The sequence below is a fragment of the Hippocampus comes genome, unplaced genomic scaffold, assembly GCF_001891065.2.
Source record: "Hippocampus comes isolate QL1 unplaced genomic scaffold, H_comes_QL1_v1.1 scaffold261, whole genome shotgun sequence".
NCBI lineage: Eukaryota > Metazoa > Chordata > Actinopteri > Syngnathiformes > Syngnathidae > Hippocampus > Hippocampus comes.
In genome coordinates, this window is record NW_017805824.1 from 3376952 (window position 1) to 3398406 (window position 21455).

The window sequence follows — 21455 nt, forward strand, 5'->3', positions numbered from 1 at the left end:
TGCTTTTACTGTCATACCTTTTTTCAAGTTAAATGAAAGATCTAACTGTTCTTGTGAAGTAATGGACTTTGTTCCTGGACTTCAGGACAATTTTCACATACCTGTACTGTATACTTAATGTTGTTATTTTGGTAACTTTCACTTCACGACAATGGGTACTTTTACTCTACTACATTTCCCCAAAACATCTTTGTCTCTTTACTGAAAAACAAAATTGCGAGCAATTGTTGGTTTCCGAATTGCTTGAACCATGGAGCACAAAGTAAAAAACGGGAAAATAGTCCTGCCTGCCCTAATCGAGGCACGCAATGGGCTGCCTCGCTCACATACTAACAACAATGATGAACTGTGTGCTGCAGGTGATGACGACGATAACCTCACACACCCATGGGTATATTTACAGGAACGCTTTTCGTACACTGATGAGGTGCCTCTTAAAGCAAGTTATAGCAACAGCAGTATTGGCGTTCAATTAACCACTCCCCGTGCAACCTGAAGAGGGTTGGTTAAATTAAATTATATTAATCCAGTGAAGTCAAAATGTCAATGTTCCTAAAGTTATCATGAGCTTGTTTCGGCATATGACTAAAGTGATGATGGTCAGGCAAACGTGTGCGAGCTAACTTCACGAGCTACATTAGCCAACGTGCAGATCTTTAACTCTGACAACATTAAAATATAGAAAACAATCACAATTCTAAATGCCTCCTTTTATTTTGAAGAAAATACTCTTACTTCTACTTTAGTATTTTTGCCCAGAAAATTACATTTGATACACAAGGTAGAGAAATACTTTGATACTTAAATCCTAAAGTGACTTTTAGTTCTACACTAAGATATGTGACTTGTAACCAAGTATTACTTTCTGGCACTTGATCTACCTGTGACTCGTTTGCTCTTGAGGGAGGCCTCTGAGGCCAGCATGTAGGACATGGTGATGATCCTTTCCTGCTCCTGGAGAACCGAGTCCAGCCCCAGCGGGCTCACCTCAGACTTGTCTGCTGCACATACTGCTGGAGCCAGCTTTTGAACGCTGGAACAGACACACAGGAAATTAAAAGGATGCTGTTAAAATGGTGAACTGCCTTGTCAAAAAAAGAAAAAAAGTAATTAGCAAAAGTCTACGATTCAGTTTATGGTTTTTAGTAGTGCTAAAATGACCATGTTTAATTATTTGTGCATTGTTATTTATGTACAACCACAAAATACCCCCCAAAAAATAACACACCAAATGGCACTTACACTTGAGAAATAGTGCCACCCCTAATAAATGTCAATACCAACATACGATATGTCCTTCATTTTTCAATTTCAAAATGCACATTTTCAGTTTTTATTTTTGTTTCATTGATTTCTAATTGCGAACCTGGATTTTGCCAAGATGCTCTTGATCCTTTCCACCTTCCGATGACGGTCCTCCATCTCCTGAGGACTCAGAGGTTCTTGTGGCTCTAAATCCACATATCGCTCGGGAATCAAAACTTTCTGAGGCTTTGAAAGCTGTGCAAAGAAATCAGGGGAAGCTTTTCAAATGACATAATCATACACAACACAGGGTCAAAATTCCATGAGGAGCGCATCCTCAAAATATGACGTCTGTCACACTTCAGCCTTGTACTGCTGGTATGACTGCATAGTAGTCATGTGTGAGTAAATCACAGCCCATTAGAAATGTTGAGAATTGCCTATTGATGCCTCAAGCTGGAAGCAAAGCACTACTTTTGTTTAAGACAGGACTGAAAGAGAATGACCAGATAAAATCAAAACGATTAATCGTTTGATTATTTTTTTCAATGAATCAGTTGATCGGATAAACATTTTTTTTTCAATTTCCATGCCTGTATTTCAAACTGACAGACTAAAAAAAATACACAAACACAAATTAAGTAAAATTCATTTACTGATTTGGGTTGTAACATGTTAGAAAACAGGCAAAAATATTGACTTGTTTCCAAAGTAAAAGTAAACAATTGCAAATGTCCTTTTTTTGGTTAAGGTCAGAAAATAGAAATAATAAAAGCTTTCACAGAGGGCGACAGAAATATGAGAATATTTACTGTTGAGAGGTTGACATTTCTAAGATTCTGACAATTTTAAATTAAACTCTCTCACAGAATAATCAGTTCTCAAAGTAGTTGTTGGTTCATTTGATTGTCAATGCCTAGTCATCAATTAATTGTTGCAGCTGTGATTTCTAGTGTTTGTAGCAAAAAGCATTTGCCGTGGAAAGAGACAAGTCGAGGAAATTGGTGATGAAGCTCCTCCCTTTTCGTCAACTTAGTTTCTTGGTGCCAAGATGGCACAGGATGGTGCCAAAGCAGTACTTTTGTTCTATTTATTAGATAGGGCTTTGTCATTTTTAAAAAGTGTTTAGTCAACCGTGAAGATGTGGGCTAACACTGCATTTGGGTATCTGCACAAAAGCACTTCCTGTACCTCTTTGATTAAATCTGCATCATAATCTGATGTTTCCAGGCCGTCATGGTTCTGAGGAGTCCCGGTTGCAGAGCTGAAGCTCAGCCAATCGTCGGAGTGTGAACGGGGTCTCTCTTTGTGCTCTGGGGGTCTCTCCTCCCCCTGGACGCTCCTCACGACCTGAGCCTCCTCGCCCTGCACGGCCCTTTCCAGCAGCTGCAGGTCAAACTCCTGCTCTCTCCTCCACTGCATGACACACACACACACACACACACACACACACACACACACACACACACACACACACACACACACACACACAACGCGACAGCGAGAGGCACACATGCACACAACGCCAGGACGAGTTGTGTCACCGGTGACAGGCAGAAAGTCAAGACTTGATGGAAAAATGGCTAGACAAATATTTCATATACTGTACTTTAGATCCAGTTTACGTACTAATACGCTTTTGTCCACACTGCACCCATAAAGGTGCTGGGTTAAAAATAACCCATATTGGGTTATTAAAAATATATGTAACCCAATATGGGTTATTTAAAAATAGTCACAACCCAGTACGGGTTTTCAAGAAGATAAGGGTCATTTTCAACCCAGCAGTTTCAAGGGTATAGTAAGAAAATGCAGTATTTCAGTAAAATGGCTCATGCACTTAAATGTTTTTTTTCCAATGCTTGTGCCACTTTCACCCTATTAGTACACTTTACCAGTAAAATACTGTGCTGCATTATTAACAACACAAATACCTGACTAGTAGGCATGTGTCACATACCAGTAAGCTCCTGGACTCAACTAGTAGCATCAAAATGCCCACTAGTAGTTTTTGCCTCACTGTTAAAATGTCCCACTAGTATGGTAAAATTGTTATGCAATAGTGGAAAACACGTTGCTTGAAAGACAGTCGCTATACAAATGTGCCCTAGTCGTAGTTGTCCTATAAGTAGACAAAGCTGTCCCCCTACTGAGGACAAAGAACGTACCCATACATGGATCCTAAACTGAATCATCAACAAAATACTCAGTGGCTTTGCTTAGAAATATTTGTCCTACAAGTCTCCTGATTTTGTCAGACTAGTGAGGAGAAAACTGTTCTAGTACACGGGCCTTAATATGGTTAGCAAAGATGCAGTAATGTCAGACAGCAGTTGAAAAAAAACATCACAAGCACGATATTCATTCTTTGAGTGCGCTGGAATTTGAGACTGTCTAAAATGCGTCATGTATGGGTAAAAAAAAAAAAGTCTAATGTTGCTTAATACCAGAAAACTGTGATGACTCGTCACCAAAATTCACATCCACAACTCATTCACCACAATACTTTGGATTTTATAGGCATTTGGCCTCCCAGAAACATTCGCTATAGAGAAAAAAAAAAAACTGGATTTGCTTAATGTTAGAAAACTATGACCAAAAGTCACCAAAGTTCACGTGCACATCTAAACACATGTCCACATCCATCTCTGAAAAGCTCAAAACACACGCCCTAATATCTTGGATTTTATGGGCATTAAGTGTTTTCGCCATTAAGTGACATTAAGATGGAGTGAGCACCTACGGAGAGGAAGATGTTAATGATCATAAAATGTTGATGACGATTGGTTGTAATTGTTTCATATTTCCCAATGATGTTTTTTTTTGTTTGGTTTTTTTTTTGTTTGTTTTTTTTTTCATTAAGCATTTTAGAAAAGTTTCTAGTTAGGACAAAAAGTGTAGTAGTACGTTGACCGTAAGCTGAATGTCTAGGGATAAATGCCCGAACAGCTTTATGGAAACCCGCTTCACCATATCGTTCATCTTCTTGATTGTACTAGTCGCGCATGAATGTCAACATGTGCACACTTTTGCCTTCTTAATATTATGTGTAGCACTCGTATGCCAAAGTTGCCCAGTGCACTGGAATACAGTAAACAGGGGTGTCAAACTCATTTTAGTCGCATTCCACATTGTACTAATGGTTTTCCTTGGAGGACTACCATGACTGTGAAATCATATAAAGGTATCATCACTTAACTAACTAGTTCCTGGCACTAGTTACTGGCATTTCAAAACTATAACTAGTTTTGAAATGCCAGTAAATTCTTTTTTTTGTATTCCTTTTAAAGGGGGAATGGTCACCATAAAACCTTGCAATCTCTCATATCTCAATGTCGTTAATAGCACAGACAATTTGCAAGAAACATGAAGTCAGCACACATGATTTGACTTCACGAGCCACATAAAATGATGTCATGGGCTGGATCTGGCCCCTGGGCCTTGACTTTGACACCTGTGCAATAACAGTAGTCATACAGTAGTGGAAGGCTGAAAAAGAAAAAAAAAGGGGGAAGACAGTCATTCTTCTTTTGTACCATATTCATTCTTCTAGTGCACTCGATCGTCTTATTAGAGAGGACAAAGTGCTGACTCCATGAACCTTAATATGGTATCCTCAAGGACATCAAATGCTTTCCACAGTGGACTACCCTTTAGTTTTCTTGCCTGGAAATATGTCACTTGTGCCTTGACACCACTGGAAAAAGTGAAGGTTGTACTTTGCGTGCGTGGTTAAGGACGTGCGGGTGGGAAATGGGGAAACAAACTGTAGCATGCATGCTAACATGCATCATAAACACAACATGCTACTAATGAGCTACACACAAGGCCAGTACTTAAAAAAACTAAACAAAAAGAAAGAAAAAAGAAAACATGACATTGTGAGTTCATACATGTTTATTCATATGAAAACACCCAACAATCTGAAAAAAAAAACAATGAGAAAACGCAACCAATGTTTTATTTCCATCATTATTTTGGATACAAAATCATTCACTTTGTTGATACTGTACTTTGTTAAGTACACCTGAACAGGCGAGTTAGATCCGCATTATCTTTTAAAGGCATGCATTTTGGATGCAACTCTTCTATTGCAGCTCATGTTGTCGTCGCCAGTCAAGAGTGCGTATTGGTCAGCTATGATAGTTCTGTAAAGCGCTTAACTAGTCATCTTTCAAAGACGAGATCAACAATGGTGGGCTTTATCGGACTAAAAATCATCGAGTAAAATTGTTATGATGGTGTTACGTGAAAAGACGACCGAGATCTGCATAGCTCCGAGTATCTTTCTCTCGCTCTCTCTCTCTCTCTCCCCCTCTCTCTCACACGCGCACACACACACACACACACACACACACACACACACACACACACACACACACGAAAATGAGATGATGAAAGCATCAAAATTTCTAAATATTTTCTATTGGCAGCAGCAACAAAAAAAAAGGTGGCCGTCTGATTATTGATGAAAACATGCAGTTGACAGAATGCAATTTTATAAACAAGGCGTTCCTGTGAGGATAATCCGTTCAGAGAATGGATGGATGGATTGGTTTGCAAGCTTTTGTGTCCAAGGAGATTTTTTTTTTTCCCCAGTGACCCAGCTCTCATAATCCTTACGTCCATTAAATATAACCACCATGGGTACCACAAAATGATGTGGGAATTAAGCACTTGTCGATTGTCGAAAAAAGTTGGAATAATAATAAAATTATAATACCGAATTCCCATTTGCTTCAGACAAAAAAATATATTCCTACGAGCCTTGAGAGGATAAAGCGGATCAGAAAATGGATGGATGGATGGAAAAAATATATTTTTAAATTTACAAAAACAAATACTGATTTCGTTAGGATAAAAAGTTGAAATGTTATATTTAACATTTTTATGGATCAACATTCACAAATTCACAGAATTTCATTTTGGAAGACATACTCAACTAATTGCTGTTTTTGTCCACCATCTGGTGGCATCTTGGTGTCATGGAAACAATTTGGAGTGATTTGAGGAGCTTCACTCAGACAAAAGTAGTTCTTTGCTACCACGTTGGGCAAGGTGTTGATTATTCTTATTCAACATACCGTAATTAATTGCAAATTATTCGGCGGACTCCAGCTCATGGAGCCTAATTTGACGGCCACTAAGGTGTAAATTACAGAAGTTACTTGGAAACTATCAAAGTTTAAATAAATCCATTAGACTCAATATGTGCCAATGCTAAACAGCTAAGTACTTGTGATTTGGCCACAGTTGCACGTAAGTTCGGAGGAAAGCCTCTTAAGTTACACACAAAACTTTAGAGTTTCACCTGTCATGAGGCATCATGTCGCGCAAGATTGCAACATAATGCACCTCACACATCGAAGCATAACTCTTTGGCATCGTCAAGACAGTTGCATCTTTTCACTATTCGCGACAAGGCTCAGCCCCTCACACAATTTCTATTTCAAATCATTGAAATCCATTTTGCGGGAAGTCATCTTTTTCGACCTTCGAGGTTCCCCTGCGTTCTTGAGAGAAGAGCATTCAGTCTAAATTGCTCTGCTGCCATCTGGGGGATTTTAATTGCTCAGTGTTGTTACATCTCTATTATTTGCGATAAGCAATATCGTTTTAAAATGCTCTTAAATTTGGAGTTTTGGAACATACAGGGTTGCTTAGTTGAGGACAGTAAATCCATTCTTAAAGCGACTACATGACCAAATTTGTACTTAAGTCAGAACACAGCCCAACATACGATGACATCCTAGTAAAGTCCTAATTACAGTTCCAAAGCGGGATGTGGATGAATGGGCCTTTCTGGCCCATGAATATAAAACAATCAAATGGAAAACCTCAAAGTATGTTAACCGAGGGTGCCTTTCTGTGCCACGTGATAACATTCTCACGCCCCATGCAAACCAGTCCATCTATGTCATGTTTCAGGGACAGGGGGGACCCCAGCATGAGGTTCAACCAAAGAGGTCTCACTACTTGAAACAAGAAGTGACGATGGGGCTTCCTGTTCAAGTCTGGGTGACCTGAAGAAGTGACTGATGAAAGAGGAAATGTCTTTCAGAAGGCAACATTGGTGACTATCAGCAGCAAAATGGACGGATGATTTCGATAGGCAAGGAGATGATGATAACGTGCAACAACACAGAAGCAGTGTACAGCGAAGTCCTGCATACTCACGATTCACCCATTAAATATAAACTTTTTGGTCGGACGCTACAAACTATAACCACAACAATAAACATGCGGTGGTGCTCAAATCTCTCAAAAGTGAATACAGTGCTGCCTTGAGAAACAAGTGACCGGACTTTTTCAAACAATTCTTCAAATAAAGAGGATTCAAGCTGTTTATTGCCACGATGAGTTGGAGTTGACTTTCAAAGTAAATTTAAAACAAGAATTACGTGTTGTGTCTTGAAAACAACCACATCGTTTTTTGTTTTTTTTTGCTTCGGCAAGTCTGATAGCTTAATGCAAAAAATGCAGAATTATTCTCTTTGTCTTTCTAGGGCAGATTTATTAAATAATAATAATAAAAATAATAGATTTTATTTTCACTGCTTATAAAGTGCAAAACATTTCACCAAACTATGGGTTTGAGGCAGAACTAGTGATATTGAGGTAAAGTGTAAACTAGCCACTGGATTTGGATATTGTCTGATCATGCTGCATGCAGTATGATCAGACAATATCCACAGAGTGCTAGTTCTCTTAAGAAGTATTACCCAAAAAAATTTCCTTTTTTTGTGTTTTTGTTTTTTTTTTGTTTTGTTTTGTTTTGTTTTTTTTTAATAGGCAGCAATGGATAAATAAAATTTCCATTTATTTCAGATGGGAAATATAATTTGAGAGGTGAGTGTTCTGCGAGTTACAGCACGTGGTCACAGTACAAATTAAACTTCTATCTCAAGGCACCACGGTATCATCACGAAAGAGTCAAGCCGCACAAAGTTCAGCAGTTCAGCATTTGTGTGTGTGTGTGTGTGTGTGTGTGCGCGCATTTAGTTAGTTTATTGCTTTGGTGGCATCAGTGTGAGTTGTGGAGCTATTAAGAGTGTGTCAGTTACTTTTCGTGGATTTTTTTTTTGGTTCACTGTAGTTTTTTTTTTTCTTTTCTTAAACACAGTTGTGTTAATGTGCAGGTACCTAATGTTTTGGCCTGGCAGGTTTTACCACTTGGTAGTAACTATCAAATCATTCTGTATTTTCACACTACGCTGTAGCTCAATGTTATTCTATGGCAGCTGATTATGTGCAAACGGACATTTGTTAGATGAAGGGATAGAAGACAAGGACAGGATGAGTTAGAAAGACGGCAGGCGTGTTTTGAGAGGGATACGCAAATGTAACGTATGGATGATTCCAGTTAATGTCAAGTCATTGGCATGAGCAACTTCGAAACGTTTAGAGAAATCAAACATCCTTTAACTTTACTCGGATGAAATGTCATCTCAACTTTGAAGCTGAAAGTCAGTGAGTGAGCAGAAATGAATGTACATGTGTAATTTTGCAAACAACATGCATTGAAAAAGTAGTTTAGCATGCATCGCAAATGTTTTGACATGTGAGGGGAATGTTCGCTGGGCCAATCTCTGTTTGCCCACCGCCATGCGTGAGAATGTGAGGTGTGGTGATGTTCTAGATTACAAACATACAGATCCAAAGTCAGCCGAGAGAGGGCGTGAGGATGAGGAGGAGGAGCGTGACGATGTGGAGGCGTGGCAGTCCCCGTGGCTCAAGGTGCGCTTGCGCTGTCGCACCAGAGCCTTCTGGTGCCTCTTCATCCTCTCCAGCTGCTCGTCGGCGCTCATCCTCCCGCGCTGAGGCGCCGCCTCCGCTGAGTAGAGACGCTCCAAGGCACTTTTCGATCTCTCCTGAGATGAAGACAGGGGAAAGACGAAGCAAAACGTGCACAGGGGAGGGAAGAGAAAGGAAGTGATCATTAACACTCCATCGGTGTAACTGGGATGGTCCGTAATTAAGGAGCCTCACCTTCACACCGGGAGCTGATGTCGCTCTCCGTAAGGTCACGTAAGATGAGATGCTTGAGGAGTGATTCAGCCTGAGGGAGGAGCCGGCTATTCCTGAGAGAAAATAAAAAAAAAAACTCTCAAACATTATAGCTTGGGCCTCAGTAGACGTGTTGTATGACGTCAACGTGATCGTACCTCTGGTAGGTAAAGTCTGATAACCTGCGCCGTGTCCTGATGAGGTCATGCCGGCGACGCTAGAGCCATCTCCCACACCCAGAAGCTCAGGATCGCTCAGGAAAGGCCTGAGCTCCACCTGTCACAACCGCAGAGTCGTTCGGTATATGAAGCAGGCATGCCAAAGGCAGCCCTTGTACTGGCCTTCATGTCATTATGGAAGTCTGTTTGTAGTACAGTGAACCACCCCGTATATTGTTTGACCCCTCCATAGGCCTCTATCACTGAATACTTATTAGAAACACTTGACTTAGCTAAGCACACTTTTTAAAGTATTAACTTAGAGCCAGTTTTCACTCTCTCATGATCAAGAGATGGAAGACGTGATATCACTTTGAGGAAATGAAAAGAAGACTCGCTCTCACAGATCTCCAAGAGGCAAAGCGCGTCGTTTAATTTAATACTCCCAGTTGAAGTTGACTATAACCCTGACACAAAACAAAAGAGAATTAACAATTGTACATTCAAACACCAAAATACAAAGTTAAACCAAGCTCTACTTTTGGCCAACGAAAGTTGCCTAGCTTAATGCTGCGATATGAATGTGAAATGTGGGTCAATGTAAATTAACATAGATGTTATGATAATTCTCAATCTTTAAACAGCTATTTTGACTTAAATGAACCATAAAACAATACAGTACTCACATTTACATTTTCAGACTTGCCTGGATACTGAAAAAATCCAGTAAATATGATTACTTAAAAAACTGCAATGTTGCAAGGGTGCCAACGATGAGCCGATATCGCAGGATACACACACAGAATACTACCGTACATGACGTAAACGCACTGTACCTTAATGTCTCCATTTTGGCCTATCTCTCGATCTCGCTTTCGTTCATCAGACTGTCGTTTGAGTCCGCGTACTGAAGTGTGCCTGATGACTGTCGTCTCCCTGGGCAAAGGGGGCACAGCGGGGGGATGCTCATCAGGACTGTAGACTTGAGGTAGAGGCGGTCTGGGAGGCACATCTTCTTCGTCCTGCACACACACACCATCTGATTACTTCAAACTGTATGATCTATGCAATGAAACTCAGCCCATTCTCTATTAGACACGTCACCTGTTCGTATTTTACTCTGTGCAACCTATCGCCAGCTATTCGTATTTTTGCGCTCTTTCTGTAACGTCCTACGATGCCACAGTCATTGATGTCAAGGGTAAAAGATAAAAAACATTTGTCTGTCAAGAAGGAGGAGTTAAGTTTAGCCTGCATGTAGAAGTAATTAACATGACTTAATGCTGTATACTAATAGATTTAAACATGTATAAGTCAGGTTAGTTTATGAATAACAAAATACAGCAAACACATAATTTTTTTTTTTTTAAGTCCGCAAAATGTCCGCAAACGGTCCGCGAGAAGCTGCGAAAGTCAGCAAAACAACAGCGAGTCATCACATCGAGCAACATATACAGTACTGTACTACATGTATTGATTTTTATTTATTTATTTTTTATGAATATGTTTGAAAAAATCCGCAATGCACTGAAGTCGTGATAAACGAACCGCGAAATAGCGAGGGATCACTGTAGTAAGACACTGTCGTTCTACTTGTGAGAACATTATACTCGTTTATGGACCTTAACGCTGGATATGAAGGATATGGAATTAATTCTCAAACGGATTTCCATACATCTGCACGTCACTTACCCATGTATGCCCAGTAGTGTTGGTTGTGGAGTGAAGCGGCTGTTGGCTGTGGCTGGAGGATAGCGTGAGGGTTGGTGCATTGTGGCTATTAGGACTGAGGTGGGGACTGTGCTGCAGCTGGGACAATCTCATCTCCATAGAAGGCGGGCTTCCAGACATCGAAGGCACTGACGACGTCGACATGGAAGGCACAAATTTCCTCTCTGGGGAGGGTTGGATGTGAAATGAGTACACAAATCAGTGTGTCTTTTCCACCGGGTGCATTCAATGCATTTACACTGATGACAACATGACAGGCTATTTGGGAACACAGCATTTCACTATACTCACAAAAAGTTGGGAATACTGTATTGAGCTTTTACTAGGCTGAAATTTCACACGAAACATAAATATGTACCTAACAATTTTTGTGAATCGTGTACACATACAAAGGGTGCGGGTTTCAGTGTTTTTCTCACCCGGGTTGGTCACAGAGGAAATAGTGACTTTGTAGTTGTCTTTACTGCTGCTGAGGCCTGCGATAACATCCTCAATTCTCCAAAGCTCTTTCCTCATCTGGACTTTCTCTTGCTGCTCATACACAAACAAATGCACATTTACATCCGCCGAGCTGGCAAATAAGTGGCGTAAACCAGAAAAAAAAAATCATCTAAGTTGCAATGCCATGAATGATTTGTGTTGTCAAAACTCTTTGTCAAAGAGACATGAGCGATGCAGTAAATGAAACGATGAGCTGAGGAAGCAGAAAATGAATCTGCACATTTTTAACTTTGCGGCTAAACAGTTTGTTGTGCACCAAGGCAGGTCTACTCAAATGCATCTAACCTTCCAATGTTGAATTTTCTAAAAAAATGTTTAAAAATAAACAAACAAACAAACATCCAGACTTTCATACTTGAGACAACATAATGCTGCACGGCAGAGCAAGGGTTCATGGATTTCTTTTTAAGCTTTTCTGCACTTTGAATTGGTTAATAATACGACAGACCAATAATATTGTGAAAAACTATGAAATTGACCATGTGACATTTCCACCCGACAGCAATGATAATGTCCCCATTTTACGCATTCACATCTGCCTTGCTTGCAAACAACTGAATGACAAATAAATGTGCCGCGACTTCAGAATTAATTATCCCTCATGCGTCTGTAAAAGAGACACTGCATACCTGAGATAGGTCAGTGCGAGTCATGTGTCCTTGCAGGGCTGCTCTGAGCCAGTCTACATCTTTCTCCAGCCTGATGTACTCTTTCCATGCATTCTCCATCTCCTGCACAACAAAAGAGGGGTCCAGCTTTGTACACCTGGAAGTCTAAACTCCTTTTTTATTGAATACCAAAGCACTTTATTTGGGAACACAGCATTTCACTATACTCACAAAAAGTTGGGAATACTGTATTGAGCTTTTACTAGGCTGAAATTTCACACGAAACATAAATATGTACCTAACAATTTTTGTGAATCGTGTACACATACAAAGGGTGCGGGTTTCAGTGTTTTTCTCACCCGGGTTGGTCACAGAGGAAATAGTGACTTTGTAGTTGTCTTTACTGCTGCTGAGGCCTGCGATAACATCCTCAATTCTCCAAAGCTCTTTCCTCATCTGGACTTTCTCTTGCTGCTCATACACAAACAAATGCACATTTACATCCGCCGAGCTGGCAAATAAGTGGCGTAAACCAGAAAAAAAAAATCATCTAAGTTGCAATGCCATGAATGATTTGTGTTGTCAAAACTCTTTGTCAAAGAGACATGAGCGATGCAGTAAATGAAACGATGAGCTGAGGAAGCAGAAAATGAATCTGCACATTTTTAACTTTGCGGCTAAACAGTTTGTTGTGCACCAAGGCAGGTCTACTCAAATGCATCTAACCTTCCAATGTTGAATTTTCTAAAAAAATGTTTAAAAATAAACAAACAAACAAACATCCAGACTTTCATACTTGAGACAACATAATGCTGCACGGCAGAGCAAGGGTTCATGGATTTCTTTTTAAGCTTTTCTGCACTTTGAATTGGTTAATAATACGACAGACCAATAATATTGTGAAAAACTATGAAATTGACCATGTGACATTTCCACCCGACAGCAATGATAATGTCCCCATTTTACGCATTCACATCTGCCTTGCTTGCAAACAACTGAATGACAAATAAATGTGCCGCGACTTCAGAATTAATTATCCCTCATGCGTCTGTAAAAGAGACACTGCATACCTGAGATAGGTCAGTGCGAGTCATGTGTCCTTGCAGGGCTGCTCTGAGCCAGTCTACATCTTTCTCCAGCCTGATGTACTCTTTCCATGCATTCTCCATCTCCTGCACAACAAAAGAGGGGTCCAGCTTTGTACACCTGGAAGTCTAAACTCCTTTTTTATTGAATACCAAAGCACTTTCTGACATTGACCTTGAGTAAAAAGGCCTGAAACTGACAAAATTGGAAGTGTAAAGGAAGTAGTAATGATAGCATACATTTTGGTGCTCATGCAGATCAGGCCTAGACAAAGGTCCAGTCATTTATGCTTAATCATTTTCTTCCATTCCTTTGGACTTGCGACAAACGTGTTACTTACTGTGGACACTTTGGATATTTCCGCCCTGATGTGCACCACATCCTCCTGCAGTAGTTTCTGCTGGTAGGCAATTTTCTCTATGTGGGCTGGCTGATCTCTGTACTGCTCCATCTGCTGGTGGGACACATCCAACACCGACTCCAGCTTGTCCTGGATAGAGACAAGAACACACACTCAATTAAGGATTCACTTTGCCTTTTTTTGGGTGAAGTTGCGCAGGGTACCATAATTGAGCTGCCAGTTTTGGGTGTCCTTCAAAATGGGGGACCATATCTTGTGATGCAGTATCTGAAATGGTGGCACTAAACAAACTGCTGTCTGATGATTTCAAATTGGTTGGAATTAATGCTGATAAATGAGTATATACATATTTCAATGGGAAGATATTATGGAAAAAGTGACTTTTTAATTGCTTGTGTAGATGTAGTTGGGAGTCGTCTGGAGTTCCTGCCCAGCCATCAAGTGTAAAATTACACAACAAAGGGTTTTTTGGGGGGGTTCCAGGTTAATTTTACTGTACTGTATAGAATATGTTAAATCAATTAATATCATATACACTAATTGTGAAAATTCATGAGTAATTGACAGCCACCAAAAAGAATTGCCTAGAGATGACACAGGATGGTGCTAAAGCACTACTTTTGTCAAAAGGAAGCACAATGTATTTCAGCATAGTTCAGTGATGCCAAGATGCTACACGATGATGGCAAAGTATGACCTTGGTATAAATGAAGCTCTTCAACTCACTTTTAAAAGGAAAGTGAAGTCCAAAAAATTCTCGATAATAGTATGTTCTATGCGTCTGCACTAAGCCAGACAGGGTATTCTGATTAATATTGTGTATGTACATTATGAATGAAGCGGCAAAATCCAGCCATCTTTATCCATCACAGCGGGCGGCCATTGTGCCACTTAACTGTTCACTGAAAATGACATCACAGTGCCTAAGGGCTCACTCAGCTTGCGAAAATCACATGACCAAACCCATAAGACAGGTGAGCCGTGATGGTCTGAGCCCTGAGCGACTGTGATAACATTTTCAGCTGATGGCAAGTGGCAAAAGGGTCGCCACCTGAGATGAATAAAAATGGGTTGATTTTGCTGCATAATTCATAATCCACAAACACAATATTAATCAGAATACAGTGTTTGAACTAGTGGGGGGGTGCATGGAACATGTTAATTTTGACTTCACTTCCCATTTAATAGAGTGCTTCGGCACCAAGCTGCTACAAGATGGTTTCAATGCACCACTTTTATCAAAACCTAGTTCCTCAATAGCAGCAGTAAATCACTACTTTTATCTCAATGAAACTCCTCAACTCACTCCAAAATGGATCCCCAATAGCAGTTTGGCGCAAAATGGCAGTAAAGCACTACCTTTATCTAAATGAAACTCCTCAATTCACCTCAACCTAGCTCCACGGCACTGGAGATGCCTTCTTTGTCTTGAATTGTCAGTGAAAAGTGTTAAGCAAAAAAGCAATCTGTTATTAAAAAAACGTATTTGATTTGAAATGTAGCTTATTGTGTCAAAAATCTACTTCCTTCATGAGACAATATAAAACTCAGAACACAACCTTATCTTCCTTCAATGTGCGTATCTTGGCCTCTAGCTCCTGTAGAATCTTGTCTTGCTCACACAGTCGGCTTAATTTCACCTGGAGACAGAAAAATAAAGAAATAACATACAACACCAATAATAGTAAAAGAAACGAAGGAAAAACATTCAAAGCGATGTCATTTTCACATCTAACAGTGTTAATGTAAAACAGTGACAAGTAAAAGAGAGCTAAGTTGGTCGACTCGTTTGCGCTCACTGTCTGTCGGCAAGATAAAATGAATTAATCTTCTCTGTGTGAATATGTCAAGAAGTATCTCTTCTCCATCTCAAGAAAGATGCTCCCCCCACAGCGCAGCAGAAAAAACATCTCCAAATGTAGCAACGGTCATGGTAAGCAATTGTAATCGAAAAATCCACATCATTTCCAATTCACTTTAGGTCCGAAGTGTGTTTATTGGGAGTGACAGATGTGTTTTCCCGGAAATGGGTTGCGTGTTTATGAAAACAACATAAGCCTGCCAAGTTCACAGTGTCTCTCTCACACTGTGTATTTTTTCTCAAATCTACTTATCATTCCGTTCAATTAATTATTAAGCTGTTTTTATTTTGCTGAGGCCGTATATTGTTGTTTTTAATTGCATGAAATATTCAGCATTCAGACAAATTTCTTATAAATTGTTAAAGTGGAACAATGCTAATGATGAAAAGCCATGACATCCATCCCATTTACCTCCATTCGGCGCGAAACAAAGAGCGCGCGCAGCGGCGGCAGGCAAATCAAACTGAAAAATTTAGCAGCTCGACATCCAAAAGTCCCATTACATGTATTTTTCCCTTTAAATTGCAGCAAGGAAAATAAAAGCCGTGGTCGATACGCTCAGGCCCTCACTGTGCAGTCTGCTTGAGAGTCCCCACTGTGTTGCAGTGTACTTAATGCTCCCCTGCCTCCATTCCCCCTGTTTAAAATAACTTAATAAACACACACAAAGCACACTAAAAGTCGCACTTTTGTCAGTGACTAAGAAGAAGTGGGGGGAAGAAAAGCACATAAACAGCACGGTCCACTTACATCAGCATCACTTTCAGCTATTTTCACCGGCCTCTGTGCTTCTGTTCGGAGACTTTCCCGTCCAGTAACCTGAAATGGCCGCAAACAAAATAGAATATTTAACACCATTATGACCGCACAGTTCGATCTTCTCCTGCTTTCACGCGCCCAGTTAACACATAAATATTTCAGAGAATCTTAACAAACAACAAGCAGGGTGCCTACAAGACAAGTCAGATAGATTTAAAGGAGATCAAATAATGAATCATAGAGGCAGAAAGCACATGAGCTGGAAAAAAACAGAAGTTAGTGCAGAAATTAGAGGCGTAAACATTTGAAAGTAGGCCCCATCAAAGTAATACCAAACACGATTGTGCTATCTCGTATGTGTACTGTATCCAGTGGTGGTCTTGCATCAATTACATTCCCATCATCATTTTTGTTCGTGATAAAAACTGCATTGTCAATTTATTCGCTTCATAAGACAAGTCGTCTTTTGGATGCAGGAGAAGATGTCTGCAATAGTTAGATTGCTACCGTCTTCCCTCCAATTAGCAATTTAACTGACAACAAAATGTCACACAACAATTGAGTAAAACATGCATTGAACTACCATTACGAAATTAGCTACGACTAGTTTCACACGCCGCTAGACATGCTGGGATGCCAATTGTCAAACTGTCTATCATGTTTTCCATGTTTATTGTTGATGTAATTATTTTCCCTGTAGTAGTAGCAGTGATAGTTATATCTGTGTGCGTTTCACGTACACGTGTGTATGGTTGTCATTTTATTTATACCGTAAGGTCTGTATTCTTTTGAGTGACCGCCTTGTTCAATGTAACGGTGCACTTGCACATACACCGAATAAACATAATCAGTTTCAAAATATGTTTCGTCCAATACATTGTTAGACTATGTCAACCCGAAGATCCACATTCACCAAGAAAGTGCAAAATCCCCATAAAAATGCCAATTTTCACTAGCCGTGCCTTTGCGCAATAGAAAACCATATCAGGTGTGTGTGTGTGTGTGTGTGTGTGTGTGTGTGTGTGTGTAGCCTCACATGTTGCACATGCCAGAAACCACCACTGACTGTATAGTTAGTGCACATTTTTGAGAATTTGGCAGGATTTCATGAATATATATTTTTTAATCATAAACTTTTTTTTTCTCAGAGAAAATCACAGGAGGCTCAGGAATAGATGTTGAAATAACAAAATGAATCGGATCAAGAATGTCCTATTAAATTCTCAAGCAATCACAGTGAAAGTTAACTCTGTTCACCACCAAAAATATGCATCGATAGATTTGTCCACCATCCCATCACCAATTCCTTCAAAAGCAAAACAAAAGGCGACAGTACACGCGACAACAAACATTGCTTCAGAGCATGCCCAAAAGTCAAAGTAGCCTTTTTTCTTAATCATCACCTCCCCATCATGTCAATTTTTGACAGGGCATGATTGGCTCAAAGTACCCGGTTGCATAACCCAAATTTCCACCGGATTTGATTCCAAAGCGGTTTGTCTCTGAAACAACACGTTCCTTACATTGCAACAGCATCCAAAAGTTAGAGTGGCGTTTTCAAAGCCGCTGTGAACTGAAACAATCAGCGGCTCATGACTTTGGATCTGTTTTGAAATAGGAAATGAAGAGCATGACAAAAACGCCTGTGAGGTATTCCATGGACTGCCGTCAGTTCCGGATGCACTGTGGTGGATTTCAAGTACAGTGTGTAGAAACTGCTCAGAGATGCTGGCGGGTTTTTACAAAATCAGACGTCTGGATGCAGCATGCCGCAGTAAGCCAAAAAAAAAAAAAAAAAGGAATTTTCATGAAATAGAGCAGAATCAAGTTGTAATGCTATAAAATAAAATCATGTGAGAATAAATCTGTAGATTTGTATGAATACAGTCATCTTTTTCAAGAAATGTCATGATGGAAACGCTGTTGTAACATTTTTCACATCAATAAAGATGAAATGCTGTGAGGATACAATTGTAATATGATGAGAATTCATTTGTAGTTTTAAGAAGAATGTTGTAAAATCCTACCTCGCGGTTTTCACCTTTTGATTCAGTTCAGAGGCCTGACATCACATTTTTGGTTAAAAACACTTTTTGGTTTGATAACATTGGTTAACATATTTTTAAAAATCACGGATGCAAATAAACATATCTCAATTATTTTTTTTTTTATGGTGATTCCAAACTGGCCCTCTTTTTAAAATTTTTGTCACAATAACAATAGTAGAAGTAGTAGTGGTACTAATAATAAGAATAATTATAATTATTATTATTTATTTAGTTATTTATTTTAGCATGGGTCCAAACATGCAGCATTGCATTATAGAAAATAAGGAAGCCAGTGAAGTCACTATGCTGTACTTTTGCCATCACACAAACACACACATTGAATAAAGAAACTGACAAAAATTAAGACATGATAGGCATGCTTTCTAATTCTACAAGAATTCTACGAGAGATGGAGTGGGATGGTAGAACACAAAAGGGAGACAAATAGGAAGAAAAAAAGGAGAGGGTGACATTGGATTTCATGGGGGGCCCACCTTCAGATCGAGATACTCCAGGTCCTTCTTCAGTTGTATGTAAGTATCGTCAGCCTTTAAATGAGCAGTGAAGAGATACATCACTTGAAATGAAGCTGCAAAGCTTTATCGGCTTGAATTGAGTTGCTCTCAATGGACCTTTTCATAATAATAATAATACATTTCATTTAATGTTTGGGTGCTTTTGGCTGGATTGACTGCTGCTGATCTAAAGTGAAAATTTGTTGTGTTTTGGATCAGGCTACCAGATATACCCCTAAAGATTTTGGTTTGTGTCAATTTTTTGAAAAAAAAATTCAAATCTGTTGGTGAGGAAGCTAAATCATGTGGTTGTTGTAAATAAGTGTATAGGAAAGATAACGAGAGATTGCCTTGTAATATAGTAGACACCTCAAAGGCACAGGCTGGGAACCAAACCTCCATCATCACATTTGTGGAAGACATTTTCCACAATTTGTATTTGAAATCTTTGGATGGATTGTCATGGAGTAATTTGGCTAAATAGAAATGGCAAGTCTGCTAGTAGACGTACGTGTGCTTTCCATTTTAGAATCAAAAGTTGAGCCTGTGCCATCAATCCGAGCAACAGAAAAGCCAGTCCCTAACTGAGCATGTTAACTATGACTGAATTTCCACAACATTTATTTTGGAATCACCCTGTTGAAATGTACTCATAAATTACGGTAGCCATTGGAAGAAGGCTAAAATCTCATCGTCCAAGCCATTCGCTGTTTTCATCGTCATTCAACCTCAAAGAGCCTAGCAGGGTTTGTTTGAAATTGATGCCATCGGAGTGTTTGCCATCTGGAAATATGTGTGACATCATCATGAAAAGGTCCATTAGAGTTCACTTTTTTTAAGCCAAATTGAAATCAAGTCATCAAGTATGAGCAGGACAGTGCAGTCACACAGAGCAGGACCAAGAGTGGCGTTGTCTTTGCGCAGCACCACTGCAGCTTCACTCTCTTACACGGCGCAATGATTGCTGAATCAAAATGAGAAACACAGGCATGACTGTACTTTATGCAGCCATTAGTATAAATGCAAGTGGAAACAACAAGCAACATGCTTTCAATGTCAGCTAGTGTGTGTCGAATCTGCACACTGGTTTGTGCAATGAAGTCCAAGGTAACTGACTGCCTATGAATGACTGGGAAGGAATGTTCAGGATCGGCTGGGTCGGGAGAGGGGTGGAGGGGTCACGATGCACCACCGGGGCTGCGATGTTAAGGAGGTTTAAGTAAGTGTGAGACCCCTGACCTGCAAGCTGGGGCCTAGGAGGCCGTTGTGCTGCTGATGTCGCAGATGAGCCAACGCGCCCACACCACCAGCCGCAGAAGCGGCGGGGCTTTGCACGCCAGCCATCTTGGCCTGGTGCCGCCGCAGCTGAATGAGGAGCAGAGTCAGCTCCTCGGGCTGGAGCCACACCCGGGTTTACAACACAGAGGGAGCCAGCAGTTACTAGTGACTTAACATGAGCGGCGGTAATATTGAAAGGGCCCAAAAGGTGGGGACACTTGATAATGTAAACGCTCGGTGGGTCAGCTCAAAGAACAGAGCGGCGCCTAACTTGTCCACCCCTACAATAAGTTAAAAACGCTCAACAACTTGTAGAGAGATGCAGAGTCTAAACTTGTCATTGGTGAATTTAAAAAAAAAAAGCATTGTGTCGTTGAAGGTTCCTGAGGGAGTGTGGCAGAGGGCTCACCAACTGTAGAAAGGTGACATGTGAATGCATGATCGCTGATTTACATCATCTCGGGACCATGTGTCCAATCACAACATTTCCTTAACTTATAGTGAATCAATAAAGTGTAATGGAAGGGGATGCATACCGTTTTGCCATGCAGGCTGGGTGCGCTGACGGTATGTGTGATGTAGCCCATAGCTGGCATCGACCGTCTCGCCATTTGGGAGGTCTGCGGAGGAAGTGAACGCATCCACGTGTTAACCGTAGCTCACATCGTGTTAAATCAAACAGAATGTCTAATTAAAGTTCAAAACGTTGCTCACAAACAAATATGACTACACAGCACTTTTATTTTTCTTCATATTGGAAACAAGGTGTGCCCTGACTTTCCTGACGCCAGAGGGCTTGGAAAAAAAATGTGACGTTTTTGCTTCACGCACAGAATTAGTGAAAAGCAGGCAGGCCCACCATATCTAGCCTTAAAAGGACACAAACAAGAGATTTAATTAACTCCACATAAATTACAGCAAACCTGCTTTCTTAAAATAACATTTGTTTGCTACCAGCAAGAGAAGCACTGTGAGTCTTTCCCTCTGAGATTCCCAAGCCACTATTTTTTGCTGTATAATAGGTTTTTTATTTAAATGCAGGATGAGAAGAAAGAGTGCTGCTGATGTTTGAGATAGAGTAGAGATGTTTCTAGGGTGCTCGCGAGCCCTGGGCACATTGGATTAGATGCTAATAAATCATCTCTCTTCATGATATTCCACTGGGAGCAAACACATCGCGATTACCACAGCCTCCTTAGCCTTAAAGATGCTGGGTGCACCACAACTTAAGTTCAACTGCTTGCCGTTCTCACACACATCCGCTCCCTCGCATGGTCACTGTGGTCGTCTTTGTTT

General features: G+C 40.3%; 1 protein-coding gene across 1 annotated transcript in view; it reads right to left on the reverse strand.

Moving 5' to 3' along the window:
• Positions 1-21455, reverse strand: part of plekha7b (pleckstrin homology domain containing, family A member 7b) — an 81462-nt gene that overhangs the window by 3634 nt on the left and 56373 nt on the right. Inside the window, exons 12-27 of the mRNA XM_019886901.1 lie at positions 20696-20779; positions 20121-20276; positions 18861-18914; positions 16310-16378; positions 15257-15337; positions 13677-13826; positions 13321-13422; positions 12610-12721; positions 11103-11305; positions 10247-10432; positions 9411-9528; positions 9235-9326; positions 8898-9116; positions 2437-2661; positions 1367-1500; positions 882-1033 (exon numbers count right to left, since the gene is read on the reverse strand). Coding sequence (XP_019742460.1) covers positions 882-1033; positions 1367-1500; positions 2437-2661; positions 8898-9116; positions 9235-9326; positions 9411-9528; positions 10247-10432; positions 11103-11305; positions 12610-12721; positions 13321-13422; positions 13677-13826; positions 15257-15337; positions 16310-16378; positions 18861-18914; positions 20121-20276; positions 20696-20779 — 2137 coding nt within the window. The remainder of the gene's footprint in view (positions 1-881; positions 1034-1366; positions 1501-2436; positions 2662-8897; positions 9117-9234; positions 9327-9410; positions 9529-10246; positions 10433-11102; positions 11306-12609; positions 12722-13320; positions 13423-13676; positions 13827-15256; positions 15338-16309; positions 16379-18860; positions 18915-20120; positions 20277-20695; positions 20780-21455) is intronic.